This window comes from Aquarana catesbeiana, linkage group LG02 (assembly GCF_042186555.1).
Source record: "Aquarana catesbeiana isolate 2022-GZ linkage group LG02, ASM4218655v1, whole genome shotgun sequence".
In the NCBI taxonomy this organism is placed as follows: domain Eukaryota; kingdom Metazoa; phylum Chordata; class Amphibia; order Anura; family Ranidae; genus Aquarana; species Aquarana catesbeiana.
Window position 1 is genome coordinate 33,040,666 of NC_133325.1, and position 14,699 is coordinate 33,055,364.

General features: G+C 44.1%; 1 protein-coding gene across 1 annotated transcript; it reads right to left on the bottom strand.

Moving 5' to 3' along the window:
- Positions 1–13,345: 13,345 nt before the first annotated feature.
- On the bottom strand, positions 13,346–14,287 carry LOC141129699 (olfactory receptor 5AP2-like). The gene has a single exon (XM_073617794.1). It carries the CDS (start codon positions 14,285–14,287, stop codon positions 13,346–13,348), a length of 942 nt encoding a protein of 313 aa, XP_073473895.1.
- Between the last annotated feature and the right edge of the window lie 412 nt (positions 14,288–14,699).

A 14,699-nucleotide genomic window follows, 5' to 3' on the forward strand; every position in this document is an offset into this window, starting at 1 on the left:
ATCCCGGGCAATCCGGGACACGTGGGCACCCTACTCTGCATGCCAATCAAAGCACCTGTCACTAAAATAATAAGCTTACAGTTCTGTACACGCATTGCGTTTGCTTAGCTTTTGCTTCAAAAATTATACTATACTATACATGCTGCTTTTTTGGTGCTTCAAAGCATCTCCAAAGCATCCATAGAAGTCCATGACAATGCTCGCTAACAGCACCTGCAGCTTTTGAGAGACTTTTATTAAGAGTTAGCTTCACTTTTTTTCTAGGTTTTGCAGGTAAAACCAACAAGCGAACTGGAAAGACATCATCAGCAGCCACTTCTGGTTCATGTGTATATATTCTGTGAGTGTCTGGTCACATCTGGTGTGCAGCATGGAGCAGCTGGAAGTTGAGCAGGGTCTGTAGTGGAGCGGAGCAACTAGCAGATGACACATGTGGTGTGCAACATGAAAACGCTATAGCAGAGGGTGAATGGGACTGGAGAGTTAGGACTGAGCAGCAGAGTATCAGCAGCGCTGGGGGACCAGAGCAAGAGAAACTAGCAGATGTCACATGTGGGGTGCAGCATGGGAGCAAAATAGCAGGAGGTGAGTGGGGACCAGAGAGAGGGCATTCAGAAAACCAGATGATCAGCAGAGCTGTGAGCTACTACTGAGCAGGGATCAGCAAAGTTAGGAGTACTATTATGTGGGGCATCCGCACAGCTGGGCATCTGCTGAATGAGGGTACTAAAACTGTGGATCTGCTGAACAGGGGTACAAATGAGCTGGGTTTCTACTGGGCCCCTTTAAAACAAACAGAAAATCAACACACACAGGGGATTTTCCAAGCTTCTTGAAGCTTAAAAAAAGCCTCACTGAAGCATCAAAAACACATTAAAAAAGCATGTTGAAGAGGTAGGTAAGTTGAAGCGAGTGTAAACGAGTCCTTAAAATGCTCCCTCTATCCCTCCTAACACCTATTCTGACCTTAGTAAGAAAAATGTATAAACTTACCAATTTTAGGCCTTTCTGGTCTGGTCACGTGAGCCGGCTCCCTTACGTCAGCAAGCAACAACTGCAGGGGAGAGGAGGAAGCTGTTCGGTTCGCACCAGAACATGCGAACAGGAAAAAAGTTTGTTCGAACACGCGAACACCGTTAAAGTCTATGGGACACGAACATGAATAATCAAAAGTGCTAATTTTAAAGGCTTATATGCAAGTTATTGTCATAAAAAGTGTTTGGGGACCTGGGTCCTGCCCCAGGGGACATGTATCAATGCAAAAAACGTGTTAAAAACGGCGGTTTTTTCAGGAGCAGTGATTTTAATAATGCTTAAAGTCAAACAATAAAAGTGTAATATCCCTTTAAATTTCGTACCTGGGGGGTGTCTATAGTATGCCTGTAAAGGGGCGCATGTTTCCTGTGTTTAGAACAGTCTGACAGCAAAATGACATTTCGAAGGAAAAACCCCATTTAAAACTACCCGCGGCTATTGCATTGCCGACAATACACATAGAAGTTCATTGATAAAAACGGCATGGGAATTCCCCACAGGGGAATCCCGAACCAAAATTAAAAAAAAAAAATGACGTGGGAGTCCCCCTAAATTCCATACCAGGCCCTTCAGGTCTGGTATGGATATTAAGGGGAACCCCGGCCAAAATTTAAAAAAAATGACATGGGGTTCCCCCCAAATTCCATACCAGACCCTTCAGGTCTGGTATGGATTTTAAGGGGAACCCCGCGCCAAAAAAAAAAAAAAAAACGGCGTGGGGTCCCCCCAAAAATCCATACCAGACCCTTATCCGAGCACACAACCTGGCAGGCCGCAGGAAAAGAGGGGGGGACGAGAGTGCGGCCCCACCTCCTGAACCGTACCAGGCCACATGCCCTCAACATTGGGAGGGTGCTTTGGGGTAGCCCCCCAAAACACCTTGTCCCCATGTTGATGAGGACAAGGGCCTCATCCCCACAACCCTGGCCGGTGGTTGTGGGGGTCTGCGGGCGGGGGGCTTATTGGAATCTGGAAGCCCCCTTTAACAAGGGGACCCCCAGATCCCGCCCCCTCTGTGTGAAATGGTAAGGGGGTACTTACCCCTACCATTTCACAAAAAAACTGTCAAAAATGTTAAAAATGACAAGAGACAGTTTTTGACAATTCCTTTATTTAAATGCTTCTTCTTTCTTCTATCTTCCTTCATCTTCTTCTTCTTCTGGTTCTTCTGGTTCTTCCTCCGGCGTTCTCGTCCAGCATCTCCTCCGCAGCGTCTTCTATCTTCTTCTCCTCGGGCCGCTCCGCACCCATGGCATGGGGGGAGGCTCCCGCTCTTCTCTTCATCTTCTTCTCTTCTTCATCTTCTTTTCTTCTTCTCTTCTTCTCTTCTTCATCTTCTTCTCCGGACCGCTCCGCATCCATGCTGGCATGGAGGGAGGCTCCAGCTGTGTGATGCGTCTCCTCTTTTGACGGTTCTTAAATAACGGGGGGCGGGGCCACCTGGTGACCCTGCCCCCCTCTGACGCACAGTGACTTGACGGGACTTCCACTGGGAAGTCCCGTCATGTCCCGTGCGTCAGAGGGGGGCGGGGTCACCGGGTGGAGATGCTGGACGAGAACGCCGGAGGAAGAACCAGAAGAACCAGAAGAACCAGAAGATGAAGGAAGATAGAAGAAAGAAGAAGCATTTAAATAAAGGAATTGTCAAAAACTGTCTCTTGTCATTTTTAACATCTTTGACAGTTTTTTAGTGAAATGGTAGGGGTAAGTACCCCCTTACCATTTCACACAGGGGGGGACGGGATCTGGGGGTCCCCTTGTTAAAGGGGACTTGCAGATTCCGATAAGCCCCCCGCCCGCAGACCCCCACAACCACCGGCCAGGATTGTGGGGATGAGGCCCTTGTCCTCATCAACATGGGGACAAGGTGTTTTGGGGGGCTACCCCAAAGCACCCTCCCAATGTTGAGGGCATGTGGCCTGGTACGGTTCAGGAGGGGGGGCACACTCTCGTCCCCCCCTCTTTTCCTGCGGCCTGCCAGGTTGCGTGCTCAGATAAGGGTCTGGTATGGACTTTTGGTGGGACCCCACGCCATTTATTTTTTTTTTTTGGCGCGGGGTTCCCCTTAAAATCCATACCAGACCTGAAGGGTCTGGTATGGAATTTAGGGGGAACCCCACGTCATTTTTTTTTTAAATTTCGGCCGGGGTTCCCCTTAATATCCACACCAGACCTGAAGGGCCTGGTATGGAATTTAGGGGGACTCCCACGTCATTTTTTTTTTTTATTTTGGTTCGGGGTTCCCCTGTGGGGAATTCCCATGCCGTTTTTATCAATGAACTTCTATGTGTATTGTCGGCAATGCAATAGCCGCGGGTATTTCTAAATGGGTTTTTTCCTTCGAAATGTAATTTTGCTGTCAGACTGTTCTAAACACAGGAAACATGCGCCCCTTTACAGGCATACTATAGACACCCCCCAGCTACGAAATTTAAAGGGATATTATATTTTTATTGTTTGACTTTAAGCATTATTAAAATCACTGCTCCTGAAAAAACGGCCGTTTTTAAAACTTTTTTTTGCATTTATCCATGTCCCCTGGGGCAGGACCCAGGTCCCCAAACACTTTTTATGACAATAACTTGCATATAAGCCTTTAAAATTAGCACTTTTGATTTCTCCCATAGACTTTTAAAGGGTGTTCCGCGACGTTCGAATTTGCCGCAAACACCCCAAATTGTTCGCTGTTCGGCGAATTTGTGAACAGCCAATGTTCGAGTCGAACATGAGTTCGACTCGAACTCGAAGCTCATCCCTACTCCCAGGCAATCCAGCCATTGCCAAGAGACCTTTCCTCTCCCCTGGAGCTGCGGCTGGCTGACAAAGGGGAGATCTTGTGACTGAACCCGAGCAGCCTGAAAACAGGTAAATACATACATCTTTCTTACACAGGTTAGTCAACATAGGTGATAGGAGGGGATACGGAGCATTTTTAAGATTTGTTAGGTTTTGCCTGGAGTTCTACATAAAAAAAACATACCATCTGCAGAATCTCTGAATGAAGGAACACTGTGAGATGTTTGTTTCAGACTGAAATGGTGGGATCTAATACCAGAACAGACCACTTGTCTTGAAAATTATTTTTTGCATTAAATAGAGCTCAATAATAATTTTTCGGAGGGTGCCCATTCTATTTGCTCATGAATAGGGAATGTCTTTTTTGATTTTGCAGGTCACTTTGTGCCCAAAGGGGGATGGTGAGTTGGAGGGGAATCAAGTGCAACATTGCTGAGGCTGTGCATATCCACCATGGCAAGCATGTTACATGAAGCTCCTGCTTCAGGCCTTAAGGAGTGTGGGGGGATAGAAATCTTCCATAGCTTCCTCTAACACTGCCCCTTTCATCTGGTTTCCGCCATAGGTGAAGTGATCCCCTGTTGAGTACTCACAAGGTAGGGTGTGCAATATAGGGTAAGTGTGTTTGGAAGGAGAACCACTAGGGAGCAGGGGTGGCCCATCTATTGTAGGAGCATGGGCACCACCTCACCTATCCACCACCGCCGCCCTCTCTATCCATGCAATGGCCGCCTTTCAGGAGGCCGGGTGCATGAATTCCTATGGCATTCAAACCCTATGGAATTCATTTGAATTCCTATGAATTCGAATGAATATTCACTGTTGCTACACTGATCCTCCTACCGGCCAATTGGGATGCGGGTCTGATACCTGTCACCCAATAAGCTGAAAGGACAGGCGATCCTATTGGATGCCTAGGAGGAGGGGAGGAGACGCACAGCAGAAGCGAGGAGGAGAAGACACAGGAGCCGCTGCCCGATGCCTGCCACAGCCTGATGTCTGCCGATGCCACGATCCCCGATGCTGTCCGATGTACCCGCTGATGCCCAATCCCCGCCGCTGCCTGATCCCTGCCTCTGCCCGATGTGCCCGCCGCCTAGATGGGGTAAGTGCCGCGGGGGGGTGGTTGTTTGCTGCCCCTCTCCCAACAAAAAACCGACAGCCACAACTGCTAGGGTGTAGACCTTCCTGTAGCAATGTCCTCATGGCAAGAGGGCAGGAGGAAGCGCATAATTAGATCAAGGGAGCTATAGTTGATAATGGTGGTAATGGTCTGCTCATCACCTTATATTAGGAGGTTGAGTTTTAGTGTCAAGTTTAAAATGTTTGCACTGTGAAGTGAATACATTGCAAACATAACTCCAGTCTTTAACAGTAACAATCATACAGTGTAGCCCTGTCTTACCTGTTCACAACACTATATAGCAGGGGCAGGCAACCTTCGAGAGATGGAGATCTACTTTAACAACACTGATGAAGTCAAAGATCACCGGGCACAGTGACCCCCCCCCCCCCCACCAAAAAAAAAAAGAGGCAGTAAGACCAACCAACTTGTTTTTTTATAACAAAAATAAAATAAGTATTACAAGAGAATGCAGGTTTTAGGAGTGCGTTATGCAGAGAATGCAGGGTTTACCAGTGCATTATGCTCAGAATGCAGGGTTAAGAAGTGTATTACACTCAGAATGCAAGGATAAGGAGTGGGTTGCTCTCAGAATGCATTGATAAGGAGTGTGTTGTGCTCAGAATGCAGGGATAAGGAGTGCGTTGCTCTCAGAATGCAGGGTTAAGGAGTGCGTTGTGCTCAGAATGCAGGGTTTAGGAGTGCGTTGCACTCAGAATGCAGGGTTCAGAAATGCATTGCGCACTGTGATCAGTTGTGATTGGACACGGCTGATCACATGGTAAAGGGCCACTGTGATTGGCCCTTTTCCCCGTCTGAAGAACACAGCAATCTTAGAGCATTCCTGGTGCTCGCCCCTGATGCGGGCCCCATTTTTGCAGTGTCTGGTGTAGATCCAGGTGACTTTTGCTTCAAGTTTTGTAAACTGTACATGAAATAGATGCTGTATTGTGTCTCCAAACATTTTCCTATATATAAAAGTCTCTTAATAATCCACAAGTCACCTGGCTTTAGTTTACGAGATCCTTCCACACTGTTAGGATCTGGAATTGGGGAGAAAACACATGAATTAGTTTGTTGAAAACCTTGAGAGATCAGCAACGTTCTCTGTGAGATCCGAGTGGAGGACTTCAGCTGCTGAGACAAATATAAGCAAGTGGGCAACACACTCCCAAACCAAATCTCCTAGGGAGAGAGTCCAATATCCCCTTAGGGGCTTAATAAAATATTAGAAGACATTCAGGCAAAAGTTTTTCTAGTTTCTGACATACCCTTAGTTACTTTACTTTTTCCACTACATTGTAGACAGTAGGGCAGTGGCGGCTGGTGCTCAAAATTTTTTTTGGGGGGGCAAAAAATTTTGGGAAAAAAATCATCAATTGCAGCCACTGTGCCATCATACATTGCCACTGTGCCCTCAAACGCTGCCACTGTGCCATCAAATGCTGCCACTATGATATCAATTGCAGCCACGCCACTGTGCCACCAAACGCTGCCACTGTGCCCATTAAACGCTGCCACTGTGCCATCAAATGCTGCCACTGTGTCCAAAAGATGCCACTGTACCCATTAAACGCTGCCACTGTGCCCATAAAATGCTGCCACTGTGCCATCAAACGCTGCCACTGTGCCCTTAAATGCTGCCAATGTGCCCTCAACTGCAGCCTCTGTGCACTCAAACGCTGCCACTGTGCCCTCAAATGCGGCCACTGTGCCATCAATTGCAGCTACGCCACTGTGCCATCAAACGCTGCCACTGTGCCCATTAAACACTGCCACTGTGCCCATTAAAAGCTGCCACTGTGCCATCAAATGATGCCACTGTGCCATCAAATGATGCTACTGTGCCCATCAAATAATGCCACTGTGCCCATCAAACGCTGCCACTGTGCCAAACACTGCCAGTGTGCCCATCAAATGCTGCCAGTGTGCCCATCAAATGCTACCAGTGTGCCCATTTTATGCTGCCAGTGTACCCTTGAATGCCCCCAGTGTGACCCCCGCCGCTCGCCGTCTGCCCGGCACTTACCCTGTCTTGGTGGGGCAGCGGGTGATGGCGACGAGCGGGGTCCTCCATGCATCTCCTGCTGTCCTCATCTCCCATCCTCTCTTCCTGATAGGCGTCCAATAGCGGCGCCTGTCTTTTCAGCCAATCAGGAGGCGGTTTTGTGTTAGGAAAGCAAATATTCATTCAATTTTCTAACACACAGCTGAGTGACCCGCAAGCGCCCAGCATGGCGCTCGCAGGTCACCTTTTTTGATGCCTATTAGAGCCTATGGCTCTAATCGGGTGCTTCAAAAACACCCCCCGCCGCTGTAATTCAGGCACCCTGTGCCCGAAAAGGGGCCGGGCGCCTGGGGGGGTGGCAGCAGCGGCCATAGATAGATTCATGCGATGCATCGCATCTATTGGTGATAGAGGGGGTGGCAGGAGAGAGGGGGCGGTGCCCATGCGCCCTTAATGCACAGGCCACCACTGCAGTAGGGTGTGTAAAAAAAAATCCTCAAAACCTCTTGTAAGAACTCTCCAATAAAATAAGTGTCTCTCTTACTCTCAGTAGCTTCTGGGACTCTGTACTTACAAACTACTTCTAATAACACTTTTTACTGTGGCTTTTGCAGTAGCATTTGCCACTAGCCAAACTTCTGGCCATCCAGAAAACATGTCCATACAGACAAAATGCACTCGTAGGATCCTGACTTGTGCCTCTGGATATACATCTTTTTGTAATCTTTGAAAGGAATGTTCAGCTTTTGGTATCACCTTTGGTAACAGGTAAAACAAAAAGCGGTATATTTTAAAAACAACTGTGGTGAACCCTGGCGCTATCCCATACTCATTTACTAAGGCAGCCATAACTGCTTGTGATTGATGACACGGTCCATGTGTCAAGCTGGAGGGAAAAGAGTGGTTGGAAGACATAAATGATCACCTTTTTCCAAAGTCCTGTTTCATAAGAAGTTGCCCCCTGTGGACCACATGTTCTTCTTATTCTGGGGTCCTCATAGTCAAAGTGTAACTATTATTTCCAGCTCTACTGGGTCAGAACCAGGGTGGAAACTGTGAGGTGTACAGACCCAGCAAGTGTCTGCTTCCGATGTGTGTGTTTTAATTTTATTATGGGTACATCAGCAAGAAGCTGGAAGGCTGAAGACAGCCAATCAATTGACTTAGCATGCCTGATTGGTTTACCTGCTGAAGTAAAAACCTTCTAGCTCTTCGAATGAAACCAAAATCATGCACCACCCCAAAAGCTCCCAAAATCTCTACTATCTGTATATATGTATACTTTTGATAGCTCACAGGCTTTGCTAAAGCATGGAGCTCTGCTTCTTGAGCTGGGGAAGAAGGACCAACCAATAACTCTGAATACGGCATGCCCTTCTGGGTGATAACTGCATATTCATTATGGGTATTGCCACCCTTAGTATAAAACCAGGATCAAATCTAAAAAATATATATATATATATATATATATATATATATATATATATATATATATATATATATATATCTGGGTATTCAAGGAGTGTGTCCTGCACTGGGCTCACAGCAGCTGATTCCTACATCATCAATTTAACACGTGTTGTTTTCTTTGTCTCCAGCCTTCTTCAACGCAGGCAATAAGGTGGCTGGGTTCAATGGTACAGCTTTTTTATTGTTAGATTTGTACATAAACAAAAATAAAAATTTGTGAACCTTTCATTAGACAAATATGTAGTTTGGCAATTTAGTCATGCAAAAGGTAGTAGGGTTGAGGTCAGGGCTCCTTGCAAGTCATTTGAGTTCTCAGCTATGACTAAGCACCAGTAAGGGGTGTGAAACGCGATTCCACTGTCTCCATATGCTGTATGGACTGTCTTTTATCTAATAAAGGCATTTTCATTGGAGTGCGGCTGTCTGGACTTTCTCGTTTGCATGTGTTCCACACACAGAGCCAGCACCCTGTCTGTGCAGGGGAAGTGAGGTCTTATGCCGCGTACACACGGTCGGACTTTTCGGCTACAAAAGTCCGACAGCCTGTCCGACAGACTTTCGACGGACTTTTGGCGGACTTTTGGCGGACTTGCATCAGACTTTCTTACGAACGGACTTGCCTACATACGATCACACAAAAGTCCGACGGATTCGTACATGATGACGTACACCGGACTAAAATAAGGAAGTTGATAGCCAGTAGCCAATAGCTGCCCTAGCGTGGGTTTTTGCCCGTCGGACTAGCACACAGACGAGCAGATTTCTGGGTCCGGCGTAGTTACGACGTAAAGATTTGAAGCATGTTTCAAATCTAAAGTCCGTCAGATTTGAGGCTAGAAAAGTCCGCTGAAAGTCCGCTGAAATTCCGGGGAGGCCCACACACGATCGGATTGTCAGCCAGCTTTAGTCCGTCGGCGTCCGTCGGACTTTTGTAGACGAAAAGTCCGACTGTGTGTACGCGGCATTAGAATTGCTACCTGGATCGTTATACTACTTCTTAAGTCATTTGAGTTCATTTATACAAATCTAACACGTCTTTATGAAGATGTTTTTTTTGTACCTGAATTCAACATTTTGTAGGGATAGACACATAACTTTGGCCCTATAGTGTATATCTAAGATTTAAAACACATGTGCATGTGAAAGAGTGAAACAAGAAAATAATCACAATTAGCAACACAATCTTTACTGCTCATCAGTTAAGAGTTAGATTTATCAAAAAATATATATATATGAATTTACTTTTGTGAGGATGCTCAAAATATATAGCATTATAGGATTTTGTGTACATATCCTAACTCTACTTATGTATATTTTCTGCGTGTGCCTGTATGCTTTTGTATAATCTTTAAATTGTGGTTACTAAGGCATTGAAGAAATGTAGTTAGACAAAATAACAGTAAATTAGCCATGTAAAGAGAACCAAATACATTTCTGAGAACTTCTAGGTTGTACCCAATGTTGATTTCCCAGCATAAGATTGGGGGGATAGATTATGTTGACACCAGTATATCACTAGACCAGCTGGTAGACCAGCTAAGTCCACAGTGATAACGTATGCAGGGGCGGACTGATAACTCATGGGGCCCCCGGGCAATAGGAGAATATGGGGCCCCCAGGCAATCAGAGATTATGGGGCCACACAGTATACACACACACAGTATACAATCACACAGTATACACATACATGTACACACAGTATACACAGACAGATGTAAAAAAAAACACAGATTTATACATACTGTCCCTGGTTTTACTGAGGCTGGCAACCCTGATGGGGCCCCCTAGTGGCCCAGGGCCCTCGGGCAGTGCCCGAGTGGCTCAATGGTCAGTCCGCCCCTGAACGTATGTACCCAGATATTGTGGTCAAAGGTGAGAGAGACAATGAGTGTAGATAGTAAGGAAAACGGAAATGTGGAGAACCGTGTTTTACATTTTACTTCTTTTTGTTTTTACCTAAAGAGAGACTTCACTAACTCTCCCCTACCCACCACATTTTGCCCCCTCTTATCTGCTATCCAGGATTGTCCTTAATTTAAATACTTTTATGCCCAACAAATACAGCATTGCCCTGCTGTGATCCACTGCTCAGGTGCCACAGACCGGGTCCTGTGCCGCCATCTTACCCTTTGATGCCATTGGAGCCCAGCTGCCTCTTCTGGGTTGATGTATCCAGCCCCTGACTATGTGCACCATGTCCACCCACCAGCTGCTGTGAGTCCCTCTTTGGATATCCCTGTAAGATATCTCAGGAGGTTGCCAGAGCAGGGACATGACATTCTCATCTAGGCAAAAATGATGGTGGAGCCATAGAAAAAACATTTTTTACAAAACGTAATTTTCAAAAAATGCCATTTTGACACTATGGGAATGCAAGGAGTTAAAGTAATTAAGTGAATAACCACTTTAATATGATCAATGTCACTAGGGGGTCTAAAATACCTCCTACATGACAGTATATTTACCCCTATACACCCCTATACATTTCCTAAAGTTAAAATCTAAATTTAAAGCTAAATTAAACTTTCTGTTTAAATCTGCTAAATTAAAACTGACCTTTTTTGGTCTTGGCACAAAATATAAAACTTGTGAAGAACCTAATGACTTGGTGATGTATGGTGATGGCATCATGTTGTGGAGAAGACTTTCATCAACAGGGAATGGAAAAATGATTAGAACCAAGACAAAGTTGGAGAAAAAACTGGTCCAGTGGTCCAGTTAAAACTTAGTCCTCAATCCAATTGGGACATGAAAGTGAGATATGAAAATTGCTTTTCACCAATGAGACCTATTAATCCTGACAGAGCTAAAACAACTGCACTGTCAAGAAAAAAAATGTCAAAATTAAGCAGCTGTGATTGCATCCAGAAGTGGTTCAACCACGTTGACTCAGTATTCACATTGGTGCCTATTATAGAGATATCAGCATTTTAAATAATATTTCATTGTGCAATTGAAAAGGAAAAAATTGGTCTGCCAGTGAAAGCCTTAAAGGAAACCTCCGGGAAAAATAAAGACTACTTTGCAATGGGCTCCCTTCCACACCTCAAGGGTAAAATGTTGGTTTTGTCTATACCTCTACCCCTAGACAAAACCAGCATTTAACCATTGCAGTGTGGAGGGGGACCCAATGCAAAGGTAACTTTTTTATTGGAGTTCCACTTTAAAGTTAAATAAGAAAAATCTTTTTTATATTATTTACTTTTTTTTTGTATTCATTTTTTGTTAAACTTTGTTAAACAGTATACAGTATGTTAAAGGATAACTACACATCTAAGCAACCTAAGCCTTACAACAACCCTCTTTCCCCTCTCCATCAAGCTACCTATGCATTTTTGTATTTATCTCTGGAACCATACAGAAGACTGAGCCTCTGACTGAGCAGAAAACACTCTTGTCCTCTTATAAACTTGTAGGACCATGTGCTTCTCCATATGCCTATTCTCTACAGATCCTAAAATAAAAGTCATTAACTTGCATGTAGACAGCATATCCATTAAGGCCTACAGAGATACACATGGTCATACTCCCCTCAGAAGAGGACAGGTGAGCCATTGGTTGTAGGCTACAGTTCCTTGAATGGTTTACCCATTAGGTTGAATTAAGTAGAAGGGGATACAGTTATAATAGGAGGAGAGAGAGGTGGGGGACTGTTGACCTTAACTTATTTATAAGCACAGTTATCCTTTAGTTTAGGGTTTCCCAACCAGTATTCCATTGAACTTGGCGGTTCCTCCAGAGGTTTCTAGGGGTTCCTTAAGCAATGAATAATTTCTGCTACTCGGATCAGTTCCCACTGACAACAATGATCTTTTTTTTTAGCTATCTGTAAGGGGGTAATTCTTCCCAATGACCAAAAGTGTAAGGAGCATTCTTCCCACTGACCATCCCATTAATGTATCTTGTGTAGTGGGTATAGTCATTTTTAGCAGGGGTTCCATGAGACTGGAAAGGTATTTCAATAGTTCCTCTGTGTTGGTAAGGTTGAGAAAGGCTGCTTTAGGTAGAGCAGTGCTTCTATAGGCACAATGGGGTATTCAACAATTCACCAGTAAACTTACCACCCAATCTTTTTTACCTTGCAAAAAATGTTGGTTATTGAATATGGTGTAAATTGCACAAAATGAATTGCAGACATGAGCTGTCCTCTTTCGTTAATCAACCAATCCTATAAATGACAGTGATGTTAGTGCATTGTAGTGCCTTTCATGGTACCCCAATGCACACAGCAACCAGTACATGTGCATTGTGTTAAGAAAAAAAATGGAAGGGTGCGGTTTGGGCCACACTGGGGTGTGCTAGCAGCCCATTCAAAATGAATGGGAAACCTTATCACAATGAACATTAGCATTTGACTTAAAACATTGGCACATGTGTGACCTAGGCCTTAACTTTTTCACTACCAAAATCGTATTCTGCTACATTTTGCATGACTACAATGACATTGGATGATTAAAGCAGAACTTTACCCATAACAACTTGATACAAAATAATGTTATTTAGCAAGGAACATACATTCCACAATAATAAATAATCTACCAAAATTAGTGTGGATTTTAAATTGCCTCCAGCATTGTTTTCTGTTTCTTCATGCTGGAGGCTGTCATTCTGCTGAAGCCAAGAGCTCCTGAGCAGCAGTGAATCTTTAGGCTGTCAGCAGATTGGTCTCTACATTTTTGACACAGTGCTGGAAAATAGAGAGCAATTGAGTATGTGCAGGGTAGTGTGAGACATTGTATTACTGGATTTTAAACAGAATAGGCACTTATTTTGAATGTTTTACATGGCTATACCTGCAAAGGGGGCCAGCCTGAAGTGATCTAGCAGGACCTAATTTTCTGATTAAAGTTTCAATTTAATGAACATAATTTTAAAGATGGTAAAGCTACTACAAAGAAATAATGAGTTATGTATTATTTTGAATTTCCAAAGATATTCTGCAGGTTGCGTGCAATTCTTATTCGGAGAGCCTTGGTCCTTAGGCCATAGATCAGAGGGTTAACAGTAATGGATGTACTCATACCACTCATAGAGATGACAACATGGGCAGTGACTGAGAGAGAAATGCTACTTAACCTGTACCTAAAGGCAATAAACATAGCTCCAACTAGAAAAATGAACAAGGCAATTACATGAGTCACCAACGTTTGGGCAGCTTTCTGAGAGGCTTCCCCAGGAAGTTTGAAACAGATGACAATTGTCCTTATGTAACAATAAATAATCACAAGCATGGGGCTAATTGTGATGAACAAGGTCCATGTTATTCCATAGATATTATTAACTGTGATATCACCACAAGAAAGTCGTAGGAGGGACATGGTGTCACAGTAGACATTGTTGATATTTACTGCGCAAAAAGTCAGCCTCGCTGTTAGAAAAACAACCCCACATATTCCTATGAAAACAAAAACCCATATGGCAAGCAGTAACCTTTGACATGTCAAGTTGGTCATCAGAGTGGGGTACCTCAGAGGGTGACCCACCGCCAAATATCGATCATATGCTATAGCGGTGAAAGTAAAAACTTCAGCAGCTGCGTAGGACTGCATGCAGAAGGCCTGAAATAGACATCCAGAGAGAGAAATAGTTGCATTTTTATACAATAAATCAATCAGTAGCTTGGGGAGGTAAGCTGAACTCCCAAACATCACATTGAGGACCAAGCCGCATATAAAGATGTACATCGGTTCATGCAAACTTTCCTCCGTCCAGGTTACATAGACAATCATGAAACTCACAACAAATGAAGCTGAATATACTGCGAAAGTAAGCAGAGCGTATAAGAATCGAAATGATTCCATCTCAACAAGCCCCACAAGGATAAAATTGGTGTAGGTTGTTGATATGTTCTCCATGGGCAGAATTGGAGATAGGCTTTGTTTCTTGCAGTACACAGTAGACGAATCATAAAGATTTTTTTTTCAATCAGGATAATATTAAGGAAAGGAGAAGAAAAATGTTAATGTATGGATACTTTGGTTCCTGTTACATTAGAAGATGAAAACATTCCAATCCAGCGAGGCATTTATAGCCCTCAGAAAGGTGAAGCTTTGCTTTTAATTAGGATGGCAACTTTGCAACAAAGCCTTCCAGTGGGACCATTAGCTGTCACAGCTGGTGTCCTAATTAGTGTCAGAAATATATTTAGCCATGTAAAGCTGAACATTGAAAAGGAAAAAAAAAATACAAACCTTCAATGAACAGCTTTAATAAAACAATTTCAATGATATATTTAACAGCCCAAAACGAAACAAATAAGAGAATTGT